Source organism: Octopus sinensis, linkage group LG5 (genome assembly GCF_006345805.1).
Source record: "Octopus sinensis linkage group LG5, ASM634580v1, whole genome shotgun sequence".
Taxonomy (NCBI): Eukaryota; Metazoa; Mollusca; class Cephalopoda; order Octopoda; family Octopodidae; genus Octopus; species Octopus sinensis.
In genome coordinates, this window is record NC_043001.1 from 108,548,602 (window position 1) to 108,560,127 (window position 11,526).

The following is an 11,526-nucleotide window of genomic DNA, read 5'->3' on the forward strand; positions in this document are numbered from 1 at the left end:
TTTGCAAGCATCACAACAAGGGAATTTGGCTGTTAGTTCTTGTATGTTGAGCAGTGGAATGGAGGATGATATCTCATCAGTGGAATTTATATGAATTAATCTGATAAATAAAAGAAAGAAGTGATAATAATATTATTATAATATTGACTTCAAATCTTGTCAAAAGGTCAGCAATTTTAGCAGGAAGCAGGGCAAGTCAATTACATCGACCCCAGTACTAAACTGGTACCTATTTTGTCAACCCTGGAAAGTGACTTTGGCAGCATTTGAACTCAGATTGTAAAAATGGACAAAATACCGCTAAGCAATTTTGAAAAGCATGATTCAGTGAGCTCGTCACCTTAGTTACACAAAATATAGGTTCAGTAATATTTGGGGGAGGGAGCAAGTTGAAGGATAGGCAAAGTCGACCTCCACAGAATTTGAACTCAGAATGTAAAAATGGATGAAATGCCACTAATCAATTAACCTGTTGTGCTAACGATTCTGCAAGCTTGCCGCTAAAATACTATTATAATAACGAGGAAGAAATATCTTCTTTCTGGTTGACGAAAATGGTTAATACTTGATACTGGTTAAGAATAGTCGTGGATGGTTTAGCAAAGACATAAGAAATTAACGAAAAAAAACGGCAGGGAGATAACCATGGATTTAAAAGAAATGAAAATAATTGTCCATGAAAAACTGAAAAAATTAAGTAACTTTAACATGGAAAGGAAAAATGAATAACAAAAAATTATTTGTACCACACACACACACATATACATGTATGTACATTCATGTGCACATGCACAAAGGCACTCAGATAAGCAGATATGTGTATGCATACACACACATATACATATACATACATACATACATATATATATATATATATATATATATGCATACATATATGTATATATTTCTTTATATATATTATACCTATTCATTCTATTAACATTTATATATACATACACAGATACACATACACACATGTATATATATTTATATATACATACATATTTATTTATACAGACATATATAACATATATGTAGTTTTCTAGTCAACATTCTGCCATGGGTTAGCTCTCAAAGTAAGTTGGTCAGTTCTGGGACAGACCCTTACATTTTCTTTATATTTTGGAGTTTTTTTTTTTAGGAATATATAAAAAAAAAATTCTTGTAACTACATCTAAAACAATCTCTCTATGTGCAAATAACATTTCGTACATACATACAATAAAATTGGGAAATATGCTAAAGAGGATAAAAAAAAAAAACAAATCATGGTTTTGAAATTTTTCATTAAATATTTTTTTTTAATATTCTTTTTTTAAGATTTTATTTTATATATTTATTTATTTATTTCAATTTTTTTTTACATTTTTTTTTCCATATTTTGTTTTTTTTACATTCACTCTGCTTCTGTTGTTGTTTCTACACTAACAATATAACTGTTTATAGCTTTGCTCAAGACTTCTATGATACAAACTTGCTGTTTTTAAAGAAATCTAAATTTGAATCTTTTATCAGAATTTCCTGTCAATTTAAGTTCTAAATGCCAGCTTAATAAAGACAGAGTTATTTTGCTAAATTCTTCATTATTTTGCTAAATTCTTCGTTTTTTTTCAAAATAATTTAAAACAAGGACAGTGTAGTTCAACAGAAATGATTGTTACAAAAGAACTAAGTTACTGTTTGGTTGGCTCCAAGAGTCACAGTATATTTCTTAGACTTGTCACAGCACCTAGCACTGTATTCTTAGCACCACATACTCCTGGTAAGTAAATTCCATTTGATAAGGCCCACAAAAACACCCTATCACTACTGAAATTCTTAAATTTAAATAGGAGAAACACGAGAGGAAAATTCTGATTTTTCAGATCAAGTCGCTTGTTTGAGAAAGAAAAATGCTTGAAAGTTTTTATATAAAAATGTTAAAATTTTCTTCTTATCATGGCAAACAAACTTTTCCAAATTTACCGACTTCAGAGAATAAATTTTGGTGAAGTTAGTTACCATTTACCACTAGTTTCTTTGGATTTTACTTTCATGTATTTTTTTTTTTTCATTTTATATAAATACTGACGAATTCTTCAAAGCCACTTTAAGTCAATATACTTCGTAAACAATATGTGAAGCTAATGTTTAAAAAAATAGAAAAAATAACAAAATAGTCTACTCCATAAAATGATTGATCAAATCATTGGATCATCATCATCATCATCATCATCATCAACATCACCATCATCGTCATTGTCAATATATATATATATATTTCTTGTTTTTCATGCAAGCATCGTAGGTTGGATAGATATGCAATACAACATATTGTCATTTTATTTCTAGCCATTTAAACAGTTTAAATATTTTACTCAATAAATACTAATTATTTATCAGTTACTTTTTAGCTGGAAAATATTCTGCCTGTTGCTTCACAGGCTTCTCTCTCTGTCCATCTTGGATTTATTATTTTTTAATTTTTTTATATAATTCTTATATCAAATTACAATAATACATGAGAATTTATTTAATTCATAATAACTTATATAGTTAACGGTTGCTGGGTGTATAAATTTTATATAACAATTTATATAATTTGCAATATCTTATATAACATCAGATTATATAATCTTTAATAAAAAATTATATTATTAACAATAACAATTTATATAATTCATAATGAATTATATAATACATAAAAATAAAGTTATATAATTGAAAAATAAAAATAAAACCATAAATTCATAATAATAATTCCTGATTGCAGTTTCCATGTGGAATGGTAAAAGTAGACAAAAAAAAAAAGAAGGAAAAAAGCCAAAAGATAACAAAAAGACAAATAAAATGAAATTCGGTTTTACAAGAATAGATCCGCTCTCTTTTGTCAGAGAATGTGGAATGAAATGAAAGCATCATATATTTTTGATGAGAGATATGCAATGTTACCTTTCTATGGCCAATTTCCTGATTGGTTAAACAATGTCTTCACCTCATTAAAAAAAAAAAAAAAAAAATCAAAGTCCATGCTGTGTTAGTCTAAAAGATCAGGTGGCCAGCATCCGCTCTTCACATCTCCACATATAATTGTTGTTAACACTGTCATGCTTATTTTTCTGTTTTATAATAATCCTTCTTTTTCTCTTATTCTCCCATTGAAGTCAAACCTCCACTGACTTCGTTTTCAAATCCTTTCACAGCAACTCTCTGGAATTCTTCCATCACCAAGTCGTAGTCTTCTTTATCACTGAAGAAAATAAATACATATTAGTATACATAAGAAGAAAGTACACAGAAGAAATAATGATGGGGATAATAGACAGTGGGGGTAGGGAGTGGAAGAAAGAAGTGAGGGGAAGAGACAAGAGAGAGAAAGAGAGGGGGAAAAGTAGATGGTGTGTGATGTTCTTATGAAGGCTGTTGTCATGAGTTGACTATTGGTAGAAACAGATATAAAGAGAGACAGAGAAAGAGAGAGAGAGAGAGAGAGACTATCAGAGAACATTTATAAATAAAAATAGAAATAAAAGTAAGTAAAATATAATATATACATATGCATATACACATGTATGTATGTATGTATGTATGTATGTATGTATGTATGTATGTATGTATGTATGTATGTATGTATGTATGTATGTATGTATATATGTATGTATGTATGTATGTGTGTATGTATGTATGTATGTATGTATTTCTCTTTAGACTTTCCTCTTTCTTCTTTCCAACGAAGAGCAATGCTCGAAATGTTAACAACTATCTCCTTTCACCGATTGTCAAATTAATATATTGCTTGTGCACATCCTCACGCTCGTTTTTTTTTTCTTTTTTTTAATTGTTTCTTCTTTGAATTGGCTACCCCTCCCCCATATATATATATATATATATATATATATATATATATATATATATATATATATATACACTCATAAAAACAGAAATACATACATATACATATATACACACACATACAATACATATACAAACACTCGTGCTCGTACGTATTTATAAGGGTAGGTGCGCAGACGCACACGCATACACATACACACACACACACAAACACTCACATATGTGCACCCACACACACACACATGCACACATAATGCATATGTATTCTGAAGGAAATGCTTTAACATTGCATCGTTCGACATTCAAACAATCTCAAAAGTCATAAACCTTTTCCTATGCTGAATGTTTCAACCATCGCGGTTTAAATTATGATGATGAAAACAAACCCAAGAACATAAACGTAAAGATTTTATAACTTACTCTTCACTGGCTCTTTCTTCTGGCTTCAAAGAGTTTCCCTTCAGTCTATTTGGGGCTAACTTGAATGGAACTTCCAAAACCATATCGCTGAAAAAGAAAAAAATGGATAAATACTCGAAGCAGATAAAGCTATAAGCAGATATCTCGAAGCAGATAAAACTATAAATAATTGAATTTAGATATTGGGTGAAAAACTCTTTGGATAGAAAAGGTCGAAGGCCACCTGTGAGACACGAACCCACAGCACCAGTAAACATGGCAGGCATTCTGCCAACGGGCTAAAGTACTATTTCTGATTTCTCTGTCTACTTTAAAAACTTTAGAAATTTCGAGAACGCGGAGTAATTCTTTTCTGGAATGGTGAATCTTGAAGCAGATAAAGCTATAAATGATAGCATGTTAATATTGTGTGAAAACTCCTTTGAACAGAAAAAGAAGAAGGCTTCTTCGAGATTCACCATTCCAAGTGTGTATCTAATTCCCTAAAAATCAAAAATCAAAAACGGTAAAAATAAAAATAAATGCAAAACTTACCCTGAACCGAATCCAAGCGTCATTTTAATTTTAATTTTATAGTTTACAATTATTCCAAGATTTTCTTTGTTAACTTTGCCAGCCATTCTGCGAAAATATGGTCGAAAAAGAAAATCATAAAATATATGCTGCAACGAGAGTCCCATTATATATAACTACGAGTGAAAACTAAGCAACAAGATGGCACGGAAGAGACACTCTAGTAGAATTAGGTTACTGCTTGTTAGAAATTACAGCCGATTCTCCCTCAGATTATACCCCACTATAAATGAACACATTACCTTGATGCATATAATATGTGCAAATTAACAATTAAAGGAGCACTCCGTCGGTTACGACGACGAGGGTCCCAGCTGATACGATCAACAGAACAGCTTGCTCGTGAAATTAACGTGCAAGTGGCTGAGCACTCCACAGACACGTGTACCCTTAACGTAGTTCTCAGGGAGATTCAGCGTGACATACAGTGTGACAAGGCCGGCCCTTTGAAATACAGGTACAACTCATTTTTGCCAGCTGAGTGGACTGGAGCAACATGAAATAAAGTGTCTTGCTCAAGGGCACAACGCGTCGCTTGGAATCGAACTCACGACCTTACAATCGTGAGCCGAATGCCCTAACCACTAAGCCACGCGCCTTCACAAATTAACAATTAAAATCTAGAAGATAGTTAAAGCTGATGAGACGTTCACTAAGTTTGTCCTGGCGCTCAGCCAGAATCTGTGGTTTTTGGCTCACCATTGATAAACAAAAGATTTGACTATAAATTCCCTACCAAGCATTTTCATCTCCCTGTATAGTCTATTGTTTTTACAGTGGAGTCAGCTTCTCATAGCTCGCTAATTCTACGCCAGGTGTTGAGTTGGCGAAGTCGTGAGTACGTCAGATGTAATGTCTAGCGATATTCATTCCGAGTTTCTACACTCTGAGTCCAAATCTTACGACCATCAACTTTCCCTTTCATCCTTTCAGTGTCGATACATAAAGTACCTGCCAAGTACTGGAGTCGATTCTTCTTCTCTTCGTTTTTCTCCCTCCTCTTTCTCTCTCAAAGAAATTGGTTGCATGCTGATCTAAAGAGGAAAGGCGTTTCACCAGGTTTAAAATGCACAAGACGCAATATCTTCACAATGTCCCTATAGGAGTTGAGATTACAAGAAAGGGACGAATTTTATGTCATCAACCCCTAAATCTTAGTGAATGAATTTGCTTCAGTCTGTTCTTGTTACCCAAGATCTATTTTGCCATGAGACATATTGATACGAACTTCATTCTTTTCTCCTATCAAAAACTGAATGACATATCTTGAAGTTAGTCTCACCACAAGTGTTTTATAGTTATTGTTTAGCTCCTGGTCAACTAAAATTGCAGCAGTTTATGAATGACAGGGGTTCTAACTGAGACCACATCATCCTATTTTCCAGTAAACTGCATCTAAGAATAACTTATGTATGTCCTTCTTTATGAAAAAATAGACGTTGAGTGTGATTTGAGATAGATTTAGCTATCTTTACAAGCAGGTCGAATAGTATAGACATCACTGAATTAAGTTCGAACTTGTTTCCTTATTTATTTGGGCTGAACACTTAATTCTATGGAATTTAGGAATTGGCAGGTGCCAAATCATCTGGTAATGTTATTTGAGATATTTGTGGAGGTATGACCGTTAAATCTGCATCACCGACGTGAAAATAGATCTCAGTACCAATCTGTTAAAAGGTTTGAATTACTATAGCAATCAAAGATAATACTTTGGGCGAATATGAAAGTACGGAAACTACTTGAAGGTGTTATAAATACACTGTTGTTAATATTCAGAAATACATTGCAGACCATTGAGAGACCCGTTAAATATATATATAAAAAAGTCAACACTGGTAACCACAAGGAATTTCAATACTTACTCAGTCGAGGCTGCCAAAGCAGTATCTTCGTATTTCACCCTGCCGTTCAAGGCAAGGCCAGCTCGACGTTTAGCGGCATCAAGAATTGGGCGGATTTTGTAGACTTTACAGAAACCAGATGTATTAGATTCTATAGGAAATCCTTCTCTGATGGAGTAAAGTAAATATTAACATAGTTCATAAATGATAACGTTAAAGAGTTAGGCAGAAATAATTATGCAATGAAATAAAAAGGAAAAAAAAACTACATCAATCAATGATAATTATAACTTCAGATTTTTAGCAAAGGGGGATCACAGTGGCCAGCATAAATCGATGAGGTAAAACACATGATTGCATAATTTCTCTATTTATCATCAATAATATTAATACGCTAACCTTTTGTTTTTGTACGTACTTGTTGTGTGCGTCACACTTCAAAAAAGTAGCAAAGCGAGAGAGAGAGAGGAGAACAAAGAGTAAGAGAGAGAGAGAGAGAGAGAGAAAGGGAGAGTGAGAGAGAAAGGGAGAGAGTAAGAGAGAAAGAAAGAAAGTGAGAGAGAAAGAGAGAGAGAGTGAAAGAGACAGTGACGGCGTTCGTTTTGTGTTTTTAAATGTTTATTACATCGCAAGAGAAGTAGATACATATACACATTGTTAAATCAAAAACAGAAGAGAAGAGGGTCACAAAGGAAGTGAAAGAGAAAGAGAGAAAGTGAGTGGAGAGACAGTAGATACATAAATCCAAAGAAAAGTTCATACATAGATACATACACACAGTAAATATTGGCTGTCAGTTTCACTTTTCATTACCACACGAGGATAAAATTAACTCACAAATGGTCGAGTACTCCACAGACATGCATAACATTAACGTAGTTCTCAGGGAGATTCAGCCTCACATAGAATATGACAAGGCTTGCTCCTTTGAACAACTCGAGACATTAATATATATATAGGAATGTATTTCTGTGTGCGTATAGTTTAGGTTAGTTAAAACGTTTGCAATAATAAATGTCGCGTGATAGAAATAAACGCAATTACCAAACTTTCAATCATAAATCCATTTATTATTTCGTTCTTTTGCATTTCAATTTACTGATTAAGGTTCTTTGAATATGTACGATGTATTTTAAGATTAAATAGTAATTCTGTTTACGTTTGTGTAACTGAGATATTTTGGTTGGATTATTATATTAGTCATTGGTGTTACATTACTTTATTCTGTAACTGTCACAAGATAGTTTTCTAGACCTGATTTTTTTTGTGGGGAGGGGGCCAGTTGGTTAGATCGACCCCAGTACACAACTGATACTTAATTTATCGACCCCGAAAGAACGAAAGGCAAAGTCGATTTCGGCAGAATTTGAACTCAGAACGTAAAGAGAGATGGTCCTAATATGCAAGCATTTCTCATGGCACCAGTACACTGTTTACAGGTGCTTACATTTTTTATGCTTTCCGTGAATTTTTCCTTGTGTAGTTTGTCTAGTACTCTGTTTTTTCTTTGTAAAAAAAAGGTTCGTTCCATGCTTATTTTTACGTTTTCGTTCTCGTTGAGTTCTGCGTCTATTTTTGGTGTTCTGTACTCACGTATATATATTTATATATGCATGTATATATACATGTAGATGTAGGTACGTACATATATGTATGTATGTATGCATATATTTTATTTATTACACTATATATATATATATAGGCGCATGGCTCAGTGGTTAGAGCGCCGAGATTACGATCGTGAGGTTGTGAGCTCGAATCCCGGACCGGGCTGCGTGTTGTGTTCTTGAGCAAGGCACTTTATTTCACGTGCTCCAGTTCACTCAGCTGTAGAAATGAGTTGCGACGTCACTGGTGCCAAGCTGTATCGACCTTTGTCTTTCCCTTGGATAACACTGCTGGTCTTCCATAAACCACCTTGCCCGGACTTGTGTCTAGGAGGGTAACTTTCTAGGTGCAATCCCATGGTCATTCATGACCGAAGGGGGTCTTTACCCTTTATATATATATATATATATATATATAATATATATATATAGATAGATAGATAGATAGATAGATAGCTAGATAGATTTCTTTAGTGGCCACGCAGGGCTGAACATAGAAGTAACAAAATACAAAGCAGAGCTTTTCTTTTTGGGAAGGAGGAAAAAAAGGGTCGAATTCCGATCAAAAGGGATCGTGAAAAAAAGGGGTGGACAATCAATAGGGATCGTATAGATAGATAGATGTGTGTATGTGTGTGTACTTATATGCTTACAACACCATTATTTTGGAGAAGTTGAAGGTCCCAGGATCTCGTGAAAGAATATAAGACATAATAATTGTCACAACAAATGAAAAAGAAACTTACTCCGTTTCAACTTCGGCAACAATGTTTTTGTACTGGACAGTTTCGTAGAGGCAGATATCCGCATACTGCAGAACTGTGGGATAGAAACATGCGTATATAAAATATATACATACATACATACAATGGCGGACTGGGTCTAAAAATATTGGTTGCCAGGAGGCTAAGGGGGCCCACTCGCAGCTACAATGTTATCATTTAATTTTTTTTTTGTTAAAAGTATTCTTTTCAACTGTCTACAAACATAGCCAGGCTGAAATAATTAATGCATTCTTCCAGGAGTGAATAAAAAATACTCATATCTGAGGGGATGGGTCCCTTAGATACTATCACGGGCCCCCATATATGGATTCTAATGGCGCAGGGGCCCACTTGCCATCGAACAAGTTGGCAACCTGGCAAGTCTGCCACTGCATACATACATACATACATGGCTAATTCATGCATTACAAGTGCAACCTGTAAGTGGAACAGTATAAATATTCAAGACTTTTCTTAAGTTCCAAATGTGAATTTGTCTGTATTAACTAGAAGAAGAAGTAGAAGAAGGAGAAGGAGAAGAACGTGAAGGAGAAGAAGAAGGTAAAGGAGAAGAAGAAGAGGAGAAGAAGAAGGTGAAAGAAGGAGAGGAGGAGGAGATGGAGGAGGAGGAGGAGGAGGAGGAGAAGAAGAAGAAGAAGAGAAGAAGAAGAAGAAGAGGAGGAAGAGGAAGAAGAAGAAGAAGAAGAGGAGGAGGAGGAGAAGAAGAATGAGAAGAAGAAGAATGAGAAGAAGAATGAGAAGAAGAAGAAGAAAAGAAGAAGAAGAAGAAGAATGAGAAGAAGAAGAAGAATGAGAAGAAGAAGAAGAAGAAGAAGAAGAAGAAGAAGAAGAAGAAGAAGAAGAAGAAGAAGAAAAAGAAGAAGAATGAGAAGAAGAAGATAACACACATACACATCACAAACTGCTTACCCTGAAGCCTGATTTTCTTTGCTTTTTTCGATGTTGGGTTATCAACACACACGTTTATGTTTATAGTTTCACCAGAGTAGTATTTCTGCAAAAGTAAAAGAAACATATAGGAGAACCCATCAAAGTAGTCATAGAGTCGTATCTTTCTCTATTGTCAGCTGTCGTTTTGCGTGAGTGAGTGAGTGATGAAGGGCTGGGAAATGATCGGGAGGGGACGGTTAGCTATCTTTAAAGATTTAGCCAAGAGGGAAAAGGTTGCAATGGTGATCTTTTCCAAGGATTCCCTGAGACCACAGTATCCCAACCTTTTCTGCCTCCAGGTGGAGGTAAAGGACATGGATCGCGCCCACTTTCGGGTTTGTTTGTTTTTTTTTGTGTGCTTTTTTTTCCACAGAAACCCACCTTTTTGACTGCGTAGATTCCGAATCTGTAAAATAAAAAAATCGGTATTTCAAAATTTTACCTCCCACCCCAAATTTTAATTTTTTTTTTTTGCCGATTCGGAATCTCTGCAGTGAAAAAGTGGGTTTTTGTAGAAAAAAAGAGCAAAAAAAAAAAAAAAAAAAAAAAAACCGAAATGGGGTGCGGTCCATGTCCTTTACCTCCGCCGCCAAGCCTTTCAAAAATCCACGGCACCCCCTTTTAGAAATATCTAATATGACAGTTGTTTTCTGATTCAACATCAATATAAGAAAATTTTCTCCCTGGATAATAAACATCTGTGTAAGAAAACTATGTCCTTGGAATTGATGATAAAAACTTTTCTTTATTTCACCAATACTCTTTTACTCTTTTACTTGTTTCAGTCATTTGACTGCGACCATGCTGGAGCACCGCCTTCAATCGAGCAACTCGACCCCGGGACTTATTCTTTGTAAGCCCAGTACTTATTCTATCGGTCTCGTTTGCCGAACCGCTAAGTGACGGGGACATAAACACACCAGCATCAGTTGTCAAGCAATGCTAGGGAGACAAACACAGACACACAAACACACACACGCATATATATATATATATATATATATATATATATATATATATATATATATACATATATACAACGGGCTTCTTTCAGTTTCCGCCTACCAAATCCACTCACAAGGCTTTGGTCGGCCCGAAGCTATAGTAGAAGACACTTGCCCAAGGTGCCACGCAGTGGGAATGAACCCGGAACCATGTGCTTGGTAAACAAGCTACTTACCACACAGCCACTCCTGCGCCAATGTTGATATTATAAATAAAATAGATGAGAATACAAAAATGTAAAAGACAACAATACAAAATATAAGATGACAATAATATTTATTGTTAAAATAGTATCAAATATATTTTTGGGGCTCTAAATGATCATTCATGACACCACATAGGTGTGTATATTTCGCGTTACCCCACGTTTGATCTCGCGACACACAGGTGGGAATCTGTGCGTTAGACGGATGGGATATCCCAAGGGAGTTATCCTAAGATCAGAGAATTGGTTTAAATGGCTTCAACAGAATAGATGCCGCTAGAGGCACAAAATATAGCTATGTTAATGCAAACACAGCCAGGTGTAGT

At 34.6% G+C, this 11,526-nt stretch overlaps 1 protein-coding gene across 1 annotated transcript in view; it reads right to left on the reverse strand.

Annotated features, from left to right (window-relative positions):
* Nucleotides 1-1,935: 1,935 nt before the first annotated feature.
* The window catches only part of LOC115212382 (beta-arrestin-1-like), a 49,321-nt gene continuing 39,730 nt past the window's right edge, over nt 1,936-11,526 (reverse strand). Inside the window, exons 8-13 of the mRNA XM_029781262.2 lie at nt 9,970-10,054; nt 9,022-9,094; nt 6,690-6,836; nt 4,786-4,872; nt 4,252-4,338; nt 1,936-3,229 (exon numbers count right to left, since the gene is read on the reverse strand). Of these exons, the coding sequence (XP_029637122.1) occupies nt 3,127-3,229; nt 4,252-4,338; nt 4,786-4,872; nt 6,690-6,836; nt 9,022-9,094; nt 9,970-10,054 (582 nt within the window). The 3' untranslated portion in view covers nt 1,936-3,126. The remainder of the gene's footprint in view (nt 3,230-4,251; nt 4,339-4,785; nt 4,873-6,689; nt 6,837-9,021; nt 9,095-9,969; nt 10,055-11,526) is intronic.